The following is a 14,700-nucleotide window of genomic DNA, read 5'->3' on the forward strand; positions in this document are numbered from 1 at the left end:
GAGGTGAACAAGATGAGAGTCAGGCAGAGCTATTACTTCAAAGGCCTGAAGCCCAGACCCTTCATGGTCCTGAAAGGAAAGGTGACTGTGAGGAAGAGGCAGGCTCTATGAAGCCCTACTATAGAGTACAGCACCTTTCCCAGAAGGGACTGAGCCCCCTGAAAACTCAAAACAGATCTATGGGCCTGACATACAGGTGAACCACATGGCATGATGTCAGTGAAGTTTTTCCTTTGGACAATTTAATCTCCCCACATCCCTCTCAGGGCACCCCAAGCCAACCCACAGACTTTCACCACCAGTCCTGAGGGCACAAGCAGAAACATAAGGGCTTCCCAAGAGGCAGAGATAGTGGAGTCACACCCAGGTCCCATGAGCAGTGGGTTCCAGTAACTAGTGCCAAGGGGTCAGGAATGGAACGTGGGGCCTGAGATCCAACTGCAATGGGGACCCGACAGAGGAAACTTACCAGGTGAGCAGGTCTTGCCATCAGGTTGGAGGTTGATACCAGTGGGGCAGGTACAGCTATAACCTTTAGGGAGAGGAGCCAGGAGGCACAGGTGGCTGCAGCCACCATTATTAACTCCACATGCTGTGTGTACTGGAAGGGGGAAAGGAGAAAATCATGAGTCACAGGCACACTCCTGAGAGCTCCACATTGGGCTCCTGGAGGGAAGGTCACTAACAAAGGGGGCAACAGCTGTAGAGATGCAGGCTGGGGGTGGGGGAGCACACCCCGTTTAAGAGACCACACACACACACACACTCTCTCTCTCTCTCTCTCTCTCTCCCTCCCTCCCTCCCTCCAGATGTATAGGGCAGCAAGGCTGGCTCTGTACCTGGAGGTCTGTGCCGGTGGAAAACATGGATGTCCATGAGGTTCTCCAAGTTATCCTGCAGTGTTTCGCGAGCCTGTCCTGTCTTTCTGTCCGCACTCTGGATGCTCTTGGCCTGCCAGTCTGTCCAGTAAATTCGCTCACCATAAAGAGTAAGTCCAAATGGGTGGGGCAGATTGCTTCCAATCAGCACCTGCCAGCCCCCAAAACAAAAGTCCCCAGGAAATCACATGGTGGTACTTCCACTCTCCCCTCCAAGTATCCCCTAGAATGGATGGGCTTGGAGAACAACAAAGGGGATACATAAATGGCCTGACAGCATCAAGGTAAGGAAAGGCTGGTGTGGGAGAGATGGCTGCCCACGTACTTTACACTCATAAAGAGGGCTCTTTTCTCGCTGCAAGTAGCTGAGAGTGTCTTATTTGGGAACTTTACTTCCATTTGGTCCACGCCATTCTTTCCTGGCAGAACTTTGCCCTCTAGGACAGGCACTCAGCGTCCCAGCCTCCCCTCTGCTCTGGGCTGGTTCTCTTACCTTCCTCTCACTGCCATCCAGGTTTGCATATTCAATGGTCTTCATGCCAGCATCTGCCCAATACAGGCGCTGAGACTCGTAGTCAATGGCCAGCCCATTGGGCCAAGTCAGGTTAGAGGAGATGATCACCAGGCGGCTAGAGGCATCCATACCGGCACGCTCAATCTTTGGGCTGGCCCCCCAGTCGGTCCAGTACATGAATCTGAAGACAGGGCCCAAAGGGAAATGAGCTCCTGCACTCTTACCCCTGCTCCCACAGCTGCTCACTGTTAAGACCAGAGAAGCCAAGTGGCTCGGTGTCTTCAGCAGCCAGTATGAAACAGGCTGACATAATTTGTATGTCCTTCCCCATGGGCCTGCCACCTTTTTGTATACATTGTCCTGGTCCAGAATTCATATCTCCTTCTCTGCCAAGAGCCTGGCAAGGAGGAGGGAGATGACAAGACTGAAGTTGACTTATTGTTGCCTTTAGAAGGTATTTCTTAGTTGTCTTCAAACCTCTGCAATCATGAGATGGAAGCAGAGCTGCTCTGTACCAGCCTCCCAGTAAACATCTAAGAAGAGAACAGTGCAGATCTATTCCAGCCTTCCAGCACTTGGGAAGCAAGAGCTGCCGGGATTGTGCCCAGCCACTCCAACCTAGCCTGATGCTTGGCTTTGCAAGGTCCTGTGGCTCAAAGGCAGAAGCTTTTATTACAACAGTTCACTTCCTACAAACCTGCTATGCTGAGATTTGCTTTCGGTGGAAGAGTGAAACCTTGGAGACTCTCATTGGATAGGATATTCCTGGGCCTAGGGCCCATTAATTCTGCAGCTCACTTGGGACCTATAATGTTTGCACTGATTTAGCTGGTGATATTCTGCTGTAATTCACTTCTGGCTTCAGATTAACCTGATGGCCAAGTAGATTGCAGGGCCCTCGCAAGAACTCATCATAGATGTGGAATGAAGCGTGCATGCACACATGCGTGCACACATACACACAATAAACAAAAGCCCTCATTCTCTTCTCAAACTCATTTTACACTGGTGTAACTGTATGGACTTCAGTGAGTTACTCCTGATTTACACTGCGTGAGAGCGAAATGAGGCCCCAAACAACAACTATCACTTTGAGCTGCATATTCTAGAAGTGCCTGCTGCTTGTCTGTCGATGCCATCAGCATCCACAAGCCAGGCCCTTCTTTTCAGATCTTGATAGACCAGTTACAGAAGCCAGTGTAAGTGTGGATCTCTCTAAAGTTCCAAGCTGTCCAATATAAGGGCAATGGCACAATGAAGCAAACCCAAACAATTCAGATACACAGAAGTTACAGCCATATAATCACTAGAGAAAAGAAGTTCTCACCCTCCAACAGGATCCACCACAATATCTCTTGGTCTGTCTAGGTTCTCCCAGATCAGTACAGTCCTCATGGTCCCATCTGTTTTGGAGACCTCTATCCGGTCTGTTCCTACAGAGATCATAAGAGATGAAGGGGGGAAAGAAAAATCAAAGACCTCTGCAACCACAGGAGACAGAAGACAGAAACATTCATACACTGGTTCAGTCTCCCCACCCTTCGTCTCCTCACCCGACCTGGAAGGCCTGAAGTGAGTGTGGAACTGACTTACTTAGCAGACAACTCTCATGTTCAACTTCCCAGCCCCAGCAAGCGCTGAAACCCTGCGCAGCTGGGAAGACATGCTCTGCCAGTCCATCAAAGGCATCTGGCTCGGCCCCAGTGGATATCTAGGGAGACAGCTTCCTGACATACCTCAGAATTCTAATTCTCTGGCAGGAATATCCTCCAAATTCTAACCCTTCTGTCCCTGAGATACATGGTTGGAAACACAAGTGAAAGCCCCCTGCAGACGCTGCAGTGACCATCTAATAGATGTTGTCCTCGGACTTACACATTCCAGTAGATATCAGCAATGGCGCCCCAACAGAGGTAACACAGGAAGTCAAGTTGGTTCCTGCTTCATTAGAAATATGGGGAAGGAGAACCCATGTTTGCCAAATGGAGAAAGACAAATCTGAGAGGGATAGAGATCAGGCTGCCCAGCTGACACTGAGTTTTTATGAATAGTGAAGATTACACCCTGTAGAGAGCAGAAGTTCTCAGTACCTGCATCAGTCCAGTACAGCTTGTTGGTGACCCAATCGATAGCCAGTCCAGCCGGGCTTTCCAAGCTGGTGTCCACCACAACCTGAGCAAGAACCAAAACAAAGGTCACCAAACAAGAAACTCCAGTGAGAGAAGTCCTAGAGCCTAGCTCTCTGCCTGTCCGCCATCAGCAACACAAACAACCCACGTTGACAAAATCCAAGAATGAAAAAATCCACATGAGAAAAAGCATTTAGGACCTCAGAATTCAAACATGTCTTTCAAAGAATGGATGTTGGACATCCCCATTTTCTGCCTTTATTTCATCCCACAACCACCAAACTCTTGAGCTCTGTCAACTGTCCTTTGGGTCTGTCAATGGCAGCCCGACCATAAGCCAAAGGGGATGCCTAGAATGTAGCTCAAGGGAAAGCGTTGTCCCTGCCTTGTTCTCAGTTCCTGCTGAGCCAGGGAAAAGGGGCTTTAGTACTTGTTCATTTGTGTTTTATTGAGACGCCACCTGGGAAAAATCAAAGCTGGAGCTGGGTATTTACAAATCGATGTTTTCTCTTGCCCTAATTGCAAGGGGTTCCAGACAAGGAAGTGCACATAGCACACACGAGGGTTTGAGAGCTCACCTTGGATCCCCAGCGACTAACGTAAGCCAAAACTAACATGGGCAGGACTAGAACAGCAGATTCCCCAGAAGGCTGACATAGCCCCAATGGCTCATACAGACACCTCAAGCCAGATACACAATACAGAAGGCTCAGATCCCCAGAAACTGCTTGGCCTGCTATCCCCACATACATGGAATACTGTACCTCCTGGCCTGATCCGTCCCATTTTGCCCTGCTAATGGAGTCGGTGCTGACATCTGTCCAGTAGACATAGTCGTCCTTTGAGTCCCAGTCCAGAGCCACGGCACTGCGCACATCAGCCAGGGGGATGACATCATCTGACAGGTCTTCTGTGTCGAAGCTGATCCGACGGATGTCCATCCTTCGGGCAAAAAGCAGGAACTTGTCAAGACCTGATCAAAGGTCGAAAGGTCTTCTTTTAATTTCTCTAAGTTCAACAACATAGTGACAGACACAGACAATTCTCCTGTTACATCGGAGCTCCACTGCATACACACCACTCAATGCTGATTCACATGCCAGGCCCTCACTGCTGGGACTAGTGTGGGGGGAGGAGGCGAAGATGGAGAACATAGTGCTGGGAAACTGTTTCCTGAACAAGCCCACCATGGCCCTCAAAGGATGGCACAGATCTGGCTTAAAGCAGGTAACTTTGCCATCTTCTGTGATTCCAGGAGACAAGCAGGCTAATTCTCCTGTTATTGAGCCCACCCTAAATCAGGAGTAACTCCCCTGTAGTCGATGCAATTAAGCTATTCATTCCTCACAAGGGTCAAAAGGGTGCAGCTCGTGTCAGAGTCTCCAGGCCAAATTCAGCTGTGACACACACGGTGGCATTAGCACCACCTCAGGTGTGAGCAGGCTGGAATGGGTATGCAAAGCCAGCATGCACTTTGCACCAACTTGGTGCTCAGTGGGGGGTGCAAAAGGATGATGAGAGCTTACAGTAGGCCCCCTGTGTCACCCTACTCTCCTCTGAAGGCTTTTTCTGCTGCACCCCTCACTCCATGCCTGGAAGTGACACAGATGCTGCTTACTCAGATTTCTGACCAACTTCTACACATGGGACTGCGTGAGCACATCTGAGACTGGGAGCATTTGGGACTGGGGCATGCAGGCTCCGATCCCACCCCACTTACTCTGAGCACAGGTGTAGCTGCTAGTCTTGCGGAAGCCTGTGGGGCAGGCACAGGTGTAATCCTTGCTGTTTGGCAGGCACAGGTGAGTGCAGCCCCCATTGTTGGCCCCACAGCGGTTTCTCCCTGCTCAAGTAGCCAAAAACAAAAACAACCACACATAAGGCAACCAGTCAAGAGAGCAAGAGATGTTGTGGGGGCGAGGGCAGATGGGAAGGGCAGAGAGAGAGCATGCATGTGCACACACGCAAGAGCTGGGAAAGGTTCTACTCTAGGGTAGCTATTTGGACCTCCTGCCCATTCAGGTATACCAGCCCCACAGCAACATGGGCACTAAAGGCTTATCTACATAGAGAAATTATTCTGGAATAAGGTAGGGAGTGAATTTAAAGTGGTGTAACTATTTCACAATAACTTGTAAGTAGACAAGCACTAACGGTTCACTAACAGAAAGCAACTGCCCCCCCAGTGCCAGCAGGAGGAGCTGTGGTACACCCATCCAACAACTGACGATGAGAACCTTGAAATAACATCAAACCAAAAGTTGCTGGATGGAGAAATCTGTGCTGGACTCTGGTAGCAGAGGTAAACTTGGGGAGGTGCATGGGCCTGGGTGGAGGAGAAGCTGAGTAGTGGATAAAACACTATCCCTGAGGCCCAGGCCTGGACTCTCCCTGCCATAGAGGCTGGGCAGTGACAGGTCCCCAGCTGGTTGCTTTCCCCCTGCAGATGTGTCTCCCTGCCCCCTCTGCAGTTACCTGCTGGCTGACGCTGAGGGTGCAGTGTGTGGATGTCCATAGGGAAGTGAAGCTTGTTGCGGATGATCTCCTGGTTCTTGCCAGTAAATTTGTTGGCACTGTTGATGCTCTTGGTGTGCCAGTCCGTCCAGTACAGGCTATCCTCAAACACTGTGATAGCAAAGGGGTGTGGGAGGCCTGCAGCAAGAGTCCATCAGAGACATACAGGTTAATCCAGACTCCAGGAAAGCTAGACTAGCAGAAAAGCAGAGGAAAGCGCCTGACCATGTCCCTCCGGGGCGCTCCTCCACACCCAGGCGTCTCTGACCCTGACAGACTCAGCAGAGCCAAATCCAGCACACACCAAAAAGAACATTGCTTCTCTTCAAGGGCTAGGAGGACAGGGGCAGAGCTTGTACCCAAGGAGTGGGAGAAGTATGGCAGAGCTCACCCCATGTGGTGTTCGGAAAGTTGGGGGAATGGAAAGTAAATGTAGCAGCCCTCATACAGGTTGCTCCAAAGCTCATTCTGTGCTGCTACATCTTTCCTGATGCAGCATAGCTCTCCCCACACCTGAAGCCTACTTCTCACCTTGGCTGATAACAGCCTTCCTGTTCCGCCCATCCAAGTCAGCCCTCTCAATGACATGGTGCTTGGCGTCCACCCAGTACATCCGGTGCCCGGCATAGTCAATGGTTAGCCCGTTGGGCCAGAAGAGGTGTGTATCAGCAATGATGCGCCGATTGGAGCCATCCATGCTGGAGTATTCAATGCGAGGTGTGTTGCCCCAATCTGTCCAGTAGATGGTGCTAGAGAAGGAAGGGAGAGACCTGAAGACTAGAAAATTGAGGCCCTAAGAATGGAACCAGGCATCACTTCACAGCAAGGGAGAGGACAAGCTGGCTCTGTAACCTCAAGCCATGGGACTGGATCACAGTCACAGAGGAGGCAAGAGCAGCCCCAGCCTGACATGCAACACTCTTTGGATTCAAGTTGCGGTGACCGAAGGGAAGGGCAAGCACCTCCATGGGTACATTTACATCCATGGATGCATCCTGGCCTGCAGCCTCCTGCTTCATAAGGCTCTCTAACCCTGTGATCAAAGGCAATACTGTGTGCACAGAGCAGGCCCTGGGACAGGAAATAAGGAGAAGTCTAGGCCAAGGATTGGGCCCTCCCTGCTCAGTCCCATGTATTTCAAGGGTACCCCCAATAAGGGCCAAAAGAGGAGTTAAGGGAGCCCCTTCCCCCCACTCACCCCTCCATGGGGTGGAGCGCAATTGCTCGTGGCTTCTCCAGGTTCTCCCACAGAAGCACCTTTCTGTGGGTGCCATCCAGATTTGCCACTTCAATCCGAGACGTCCCAGAGTCCGTCCAGTACAGCTTGTCATGGATCCAGTCAATGGCGAGACCTCCTAACCAAGGGGGAGAATTAATCACAGACCAAAACCAAGAAGAGCAAATTATGCTGCTAGGAACAATTCCCCTTCCCCCTCAATTTCTCTATAGAGGCCCAGCCTCTAGATAAACTCCTGGAGGAGAGTACCCTCCACCATCCATATCCAATGAGAGCCACACACAGGAGACACGTCCCAGCTATGTCTCTCATCCTTTATTCCCACACTGTGTGTGCTGATCAGCTTCCCACACCTTTGCCCTGATTGCTGGCCACACACCTGGGCTCTCCAGCCCTGTGGATACCACCTCCTCCACATTGCTGCCATTGAGGTTGGCCCTCATGATGCGGTCAAGCGTGACATCAGACCAGAACACCAGCTCCTTGCTGTGGTGGAAGTCGAGGGCAATGGCATTCTCCAGGTTGTTCAGGAGCAACGTGTACTCTGAGCGGTGAGGCAGCACCTGCCGGATGTCAATCCGATTGGCAAAGAGCAGCACTGGCTCTGGCCCTGAGGGACACACAGAAGAGAACATGAGGGGAACCTGGCATGGTCTCCCCCTGAGCCCAAGGTCATCAATGAATTACGCTGGCACCAGAGAGCCAACTCATGAGTGTAAAGCACTTGGAAGAGGAGACAAGATGAGTGTTCACATTAATGATGCTCAGTCCGACCCTGTGATGGGCAGCGTCAAAGCACTTTGTAAACGCACACCAAGAGCTGATCACCCTCATCCCTTGCCTGAGTTTCTCACATCAGCACCAGCAGCCATTCCCCCAGACACAAGCACTTGCCCATGGCATGCTGGCGTCACACTCCACACATATGCATACAAGCATATGGTGTGCTCCACCCTCCCCATCTACAACATAGCTCCTCACACAGCTCACCCTCTGAAAGGACAGATGAGACAACAGTTACAGTCTATCCTAGTCACCCTAGAGAGGGGCAGCCTTTTTTTTTTTTTTTTTTTTTTTTTGGGTCTTGTAAGTCGGTGTGTAACAGCACTTGCTGAGCTATGCTACATCAGAAGAGCTAAGATGAAAATATACATGTCTTTAAACGTACATGGTGTCCCACACAGAGAATGGAACATGCAAACATAAAAAAGTCTTGCCAATACAGAATCAATGATTTTGAGTTTGTTTCCATTTCTGGTTACAAAGCACAGTCCAAACCCATTGACGAGCAACTATGAAACCAGCATGACAGGGAAACTCTTTCTGCTGCAGGGTCTGGGACACAAGGGAGCCAGAAGGAGAGGAGGGGGAGGGAGAGTCATGGCACTACACAGGCACCTACCAGAGGGCAGTAAACCCAACAGAGGGGGAAGCTCTGTCCTAGGCAGATCATACCATCTCTGACAAAGACCTGAGAACCCACCTCTCTTACATGTTGGCAGCACTTATCCACCTAGCCAGGCTAGCAAAGCATTACTGAACTGAGTTACCAGTGTGCACACACACGCATGCATGCACACTAGAGCGGACAGTTCCTTCTTACCCAGAGCTTTGCAGCTGCGCTTGTCCGGGCGAAGTTCATAGCCTTGCTCACACCAGCACTGGAAGCCACCCTCACTGTTGGTGCAGCCCTGGCTGCAGTAACCTTCCTCAGCACATTCATTCATGTCTACAACAGGGCAAAGGGAAGAAAGTTACAATTAGATCAGCATGATCCCAACCCTACCAGGAGCTGTCCACATCTCCTTGCTGGTCTGTCTCTATGTCCATGCACCAACATGCACCCGTCATAGACCTCCAGCTGCGAGTACATTACTGCAGCAGTGAGGAGAGATGGAATGACTGTAACCCTGACTGCTCACCTTGACATGACTGGCCATCCTCCAGCAGCCTGTAACCTGTGTGGCAGGTACACTGCACCGTCCCTCGTGCCATCTGGCACTTCTGGGAACAGCCCCCATTGTTGAGGTTGCAGTTCTCCTCACCTGTCCGTGGACCTGTGGTGGCAGCAACATGTAAAGAGGACAGAGATGAGACAAGAAAGCTGCAATTGTGCTCAGCTGCTGTTAAGACAGCAGCAACCCTGTGGAGGAGGCTGGCCCTGAGGGGAAGAGACACCACTTGCAGAAGGCTGCATCCCCTCAGGTGGTAGCAACAGTCCCAGCTGGCCTCAGATAAAGGGTAACAACTCCTCCTACGATCTGTGCACTGGAGGTTGGAACAGGATCCTTTGGGATTCACTCTCTGCAAAAATATTCAAGTGTTTGACAGCACGGGATTGATCTTCCCATTGCTCCCCCACACCACCATTGCTGGGGTATCTTCCTCATAACAACTCCTATTAAGATCACTGCTTTCCCTAGGCACATGGCTCCCAATAACATCGCTGGGGCTGACTCCCACCTTATCCAGCCCAGCCACGAGGCGCTGGAAATGGGGAGACTTACGGCAGTTTTGGTGGGGACTCTCGTCGCTGCCATCTCCACAGTCGTTGGCGCTGTTGCACAGCTTCCTCTGGCCAATGCAGCGTCCATTCCCACAAAGGAACTGGTCAGGGGCACACTGGGGACTCCCTGCGGGGGCAGAAGCTAAGTTACATACCCAGAATTAGGATTCAAAGAAGAACAGCCCAGCAGCGGTTGGTGCACAGGACAGCAAATCGGAGGGTAGAGAGAAGAGGAGCGCATAGCACCAGGCAGTGTTACCCTCACCCTCTGGCAGTGCTAGGTTACTGCATCTCCCTCACATTCATTACAGTCCTCTCTTTTGGGATTAGATTGAACCTATTATTTTGTATGTCCTTGGATCCTGGGAAAGCAACTTGTGTTCACCTTACACTCCCCACGACTGCCTCTTCCTTTGTGTTGTGTGAGGACCTCAGATTCCCCTCCAGGCTGTGCCAAGTGTTACTCTATGAAGAAGCCCAGATATTTTATTTCTCTCAGATTGAGTGCAGGATCATGGTTTAATTCCTGTTGGTGCCAGATTCCACCAGCTTCTTGGGCCCCTTCGCAACATGTGTCAGAGGAGCTAGCCTGGACACTTCCTCTTACTTTAACCATCTGAGCTGTCACTCCAATGCAATCTTACGTTTGTCAAAAACAGAGTTTTGCCCTGTTCTAGATGGGAAGCTCTTGGGTGGATTTGGAATAGAATTTACATACAGCGTTGAAAATTCAGCTGTGAAAGGATTTCACAAGTGAGATACACACACTTCAGTTTCTTCTGATGGCAGGGACATGCTGTAGTGTACAGTTTTACCCAGGACCTTTATTTCTACTTTTATTTGTTTTGAAATTAATTTTTACGTAAAGGGTCACTTCATAAAATGGGATCATCTTAATCATCGGAGTCAGATCTGATGACCTGAGTCACTAAAATATGTTTTGACTGCTCTTTATTCCTGTCAGCCTTGCAGAGCCAAGGGAGTGAGAAGTTATTCCTTCTTGTGAATCATCAGCAGAATTGGTTATAGTAACACTTGCACAAACCCATGAAAGGCAATGGGGCTCTACAGGTGTCAGTGATGGAATAATTTGGCCTGCAGAACCTTTATTACAAGTGGTGTGTGAGAAGAAAAATCAAGAGACAATGGTGATGGGCACCAATATAAAACCAAGATAAACATACAAACCTGGAATCCAACAATATATTTACAGAGTCACTTTTCAGAGCAGAGCCACAGTTTAAATGAGCCATTTTGACATCTGAAAGTTGTTCAATATAACCAACAGAAAGATGCCATATTATTTCTGGATTTGTGATTTCAAATATATTAGACAGACTAAAACTAAAACACCACCACTAAAACAAATGATCAGCTTTGTCTCACTGGCAATTATGTATCTGGAAGGTGGTTAAGTCCTATATTTTTTTTCATAGCTGGTAAGATTGTAATTCTCCACTAAGCCAAACTTCAGCACCAGCTTTAGACTCTTAAATGTCAACTTTACTATAAGTCACTGTACATTAGGTAACATTCCTGGCCAGACAAGTCCTCAGGCATTTTACAGAGAGTGGGTATTGGATCCCCTCAGTTAACTTTTACCAGCTGTCCCTCACCATATTTATGGTAGGTCTTGGCTGTTTAATGAAGATTCTCCTGAGAGAGACTGTTGGCTTTGTTATAGTATTTGATGTATCAATTCATCCCAACCCCAGTATTTTATTTCAGGGATACTGCAGTTTTGGTTTGGTTTCTTGGTCATTCCTAGGACTTTTTGTTTAGATAACACCACTGGTCCTCACCTCAGTAATGAAGGTATCAGACTACTTTTAGTTGTGATTACATGTGCAATTAATATCTCCTGCACAAAGGTACCTACAACAGCTGATAGATCTAAAATGATCAGCATGGACACTTGACCTTCAGTGAATATCCACAGGGAGGTCATTAATGCAGTAAGTGTAATCTCCATACCAGAAGCTCTTGCTAAATGGCGGGAGGAGGGAAATCAATGCTTAGCTATTTATGATGTCTAATTCAGAACAGTGTAGCTGCCCCCAGCCAAGACCTACCGGTGTTCTCACAGCTCTCCTCATCACTGTTGTCAGAACAGTCGTCTTCTCCATCACAACGCCATGACAGACGGACACAGCGCCCAGATTTACAGCGGAACTGGTCAGCTGTGCACATGGATGTGGCTGGGGAAACAAAGGAAAAACAACTAGACAGAGCAAGTATAATCCAACACACCAGCCTGATATCCTTATTCCCTTCCACTCCAATCATGGACACAGACCAGGTGTCTGCCTCACATCCCAGACACTCACTGCAATTCTTCTCATCTGACTGGTCGTCACAATCAAAGTCGCCATCACACCGCCAGCCTGCGTTGATACACAAGCCACTGTTGCACATGAATTCCCCGGAGCGGCATGGTTGGTGAGATGCTGCAAAGAGGGAACAGCACGTTAGTACCAGGGCATTCCAAATCCCTCAGAGCCATCCTCATGTTGAACTGGCAAGAGTCTGGACCCCATGTTCAGGGCAACTCTAAACCGGCACTGCCAGAAGCCAGGAAGGGAACATGGGTGGATCACTCCAACTGCCCTACTTTGTACACTCCCCCTGACACTCTGGTACTGGCCTCTGTCAGGAGACAGGATACTGGGCTAGTTGGACCATTGGTCTGACCCAGTATGGCCATTCTTATGTAAATGACCCACTCAGGAATGCTTCAGCCGCTGTATCTAGGGCTCCTGGCTAGACAACGACCCTGCCACCCAGGCCGACAATACCAGCTTGGGCTCCACCAATAGGAGCTTTCCCTCTAGGCAGTGTTCCTCCCCACCAATGCCACTCAAGGCTCCTGCACTGAAGGCACCTTCCCCTGCTCCAGCCAACTCCTCTCGTTTGGATCAATAAGCCAACTGCCTGGACCCTGTGGATTACTCTCCCTGCTGCTGACTCACAGCAGTCAGACTCATCAGACCAGTCCCCACAGTCATCGTCCCCGTCACAGTGGTAGATGTCCAGGATGCAGCGTCCGTAGGCACACTGGAACTCCTCCAGGCTACAGGTTGTGGCTGGAACATCTGACGCTAACAAGAAAACCAAGGGGAAAGAAAGGCTAAGGACAGGGACTGAGCCAGTTTATGCTCATGCTGGTGGGAACAAGAGGGACCTGGCAGGCACACACTGCAGCAGGTGTAGTGCATGTGCACAGGTATATAGCTCCCTCCCTCCAGCCCTCAGCGTCTGCACAGCACTGACATGGACTCAAACACTTCACTGGGAAGTTGTTGACAGCTGCATGCAGTGGAACCAACCCACTCAACACCACACAAGGATCCATCCTGCAGAAATTAACCCTCACAAGAGCCATAATATTATCTCTGAGGTACAGATGGTGAAACTGAGGCATGGAGAGGGGAAGCGACAGAGCGAAAGCCAGGCACTGAACCTAGGAGTACTGACTCCCTCGTCCTGTACTCCGAGCACTAGGTCATATTGTCCTATAAAAAAAGGCTAATATATTACTTTGGGGGTGGAGGGGTGGACTCAAAGCAACAAGCCATGACAGAAATGAGGGTGTCCTCACCTTCTGACTTAAACCTATATCCCTTAAAATAAAGTCAACCTTTGGGGTGCACTGAACCTCACCTTACTGAGGTTGGAGACTCAGGGCTGAAGTATAGGACTGTTCCTTTAAGGACTCAGAAATCTGATCGGGAGGTAAAGAGTGGAGCAGCAAGGTGCCCGGGTCTGCACCAGGCCTTTGAAGTGTCGCTTCTTCCTGACGTACTGCCAAAACAAACTGCTCCTAATCACTGAGATCCTTCCCAGCAGACTCTGACTTTGTGCAGAACCTGGCACATTCTTAGCCGAGAGTTTGCCCGCTGCCCTGCTCTGGGACAGCAGTGTGCTGTACAGGAAGGTGCCCTCACCCAGCAATTCCTGGAGAGCTCAATGCAACGGAAACTGAATTCCTCCCTCACCTGGGCAGGGAGCTGTGCAACACTGGCCAGAGATGGAACGGCAACATTCAAACACATGGAACTCAGGCTGACGAACCCAGCTAATAACTTGGTGATCTATGGAATCACGGCGAGGCTTTAGGATGGGGACTGGGCCGAAAGCTGCCCCTGCCAAGATTCATACAGAACCGGCCCTCAGAACTGCACTGCTGGGAACGGTGAGCAAAGGTAACAGATACCCAATAAGAGCTTTACTTCATGCCAGTGTCTGATGTCCAGATGCTGAATAGGAGCCCAGCTGACTGGCTCCAGGTGCTCTTCTACAGAGATGAAAGGCAGGCAGTGGGGTTGGGGAAGAGAGGGTAGCTGGCAGCCACAGAGAGGGGGTAAAAAGAGAGTAGGAGACAGACTGTGCTATCCAAATAAAAATAAAATAGTTATAGAGTAGGAAAAGGGACTAGACAGGCTTTGGGAAACACACACCAAGCCTGAGCGGAGTGGATACCATTTCTACCCCACCCCGCCATGCAGCGGAAGGTTGGAATGTCTCCCTCTCCCTTCCCCAGGGCCTGTCCATGGCCAGCAGAGAAGGGACAGGCAGGGGAGCTGGAAAGTGGGAGGGAGGCTGGCTTCCTCTCAGAGCCCTTTCCCGGCTCAGAAATCTTTGCAGCCCTGGCTGGCTCCCTGCCAGCTCTCATTATCTGGAGAGATAAAAGACAACTCCCCCTCCCCCACACACCCTCCCGCCCTTCAGGAGCTGGCGGCCCTGATCCCCCTCCCAGAGCCTTTTGAAGTTTCCTCCTATCTAGAACAAATTCTGCGAAATGCCCTTGAGAGTGGGGTGGGGGAGGGGAGCTCTGCAACTTCCATAGACACTAACTGCTGCTTAGAGACTCAAGAGGAAGGGGGTGGGGGGAAGTAACAGGATCCTGCCCATGTCGCCACAGG

At 50.2% G+C, this 14,700-nt stretch overlaps 1 protein-coding gene across 1 annotated transcript in view; it reads right to left on the reverse strand.

Annotated features, from left to right (window-relative positions):
- LRP4 (LDL receptor related protein 4) overlaps positions 1-14,700 on the reverse strand; it is a 101,710-nt gene that overhangs the window by 23,785 nt on the left and 63,225 nt on the right. The window contains exons 6-22 of the mRNA XM_067558085.1: positions 12,748-12,876; positions 12,106-12,225; positions 11,851-11,976; positions 9,780-9,905; positions 9,195-9,329; positions 8,876-9,001; positions 7,652-7,882; positions 7,234-7,390; positions 6,567-6,784; positions 5,997-6,173; positions 5,242-5,367; positions 4,286-4,494; positions 3,483-3,564; positions 2,720-2,825; positions 1,372-1,573; positions 840-1,029; positions 470-601 (exon numbers count right to left, since the gene is read on the reverse strand). Coding sequence (XP_067414186.1) covers positions 470-601; positions 840-1,029; positions 1,372-1,573; positions 2,720-2,825; positions 3,483-3,564; positions 4,286-4,494; positions 5,242-5,367; positions 5,997-6,173; positions 6,567-6,784; positions 7,234-7,390; positions 7,652-7,882; positions 8,876-9,001; positions 9,195-9,329; positions 9,780-9,905; positions 11,851-11,976; positions 12,106-12,225; positions 12,748-12,876 — 2,592 coding nt within the window. The remainder of the gene's footprint in view (positions 1-469; positions 602-839; positions 1,030-1,371; positions 1,574-2,719; positions 2,826-3,482; positions 3,565-4,285; positions 4,495-5,241; positions 5,368-5,996; positions 6,174-6,566; positions 6,785-7,233; positions 7,391-7,651; positions 7,883-8,875; positions 9,002-9,194; positions 9,330-9,779; positions 9,906-11,850; positions 11,977-12,105; positions 12,226-12,747; positions 12,877-14,700) is intronic.

The sequence above is a fragment of the Emydura macquarii genome, unplaced genomic scaffold (genome assembly GCF_026122565.2).
Source record: "Emydura macquarii macquarii isolate MOO-44397 ecotype Brisbane River unplaced genomic scaffold, CSIRO-AGI_Emac_v2 contig_1876, whole genome shotgun sequence".
NCBI lineage: Eukaryota > Metazoa > Chordata > Testudines > Chelidae > Emydura > Emydura macquarii.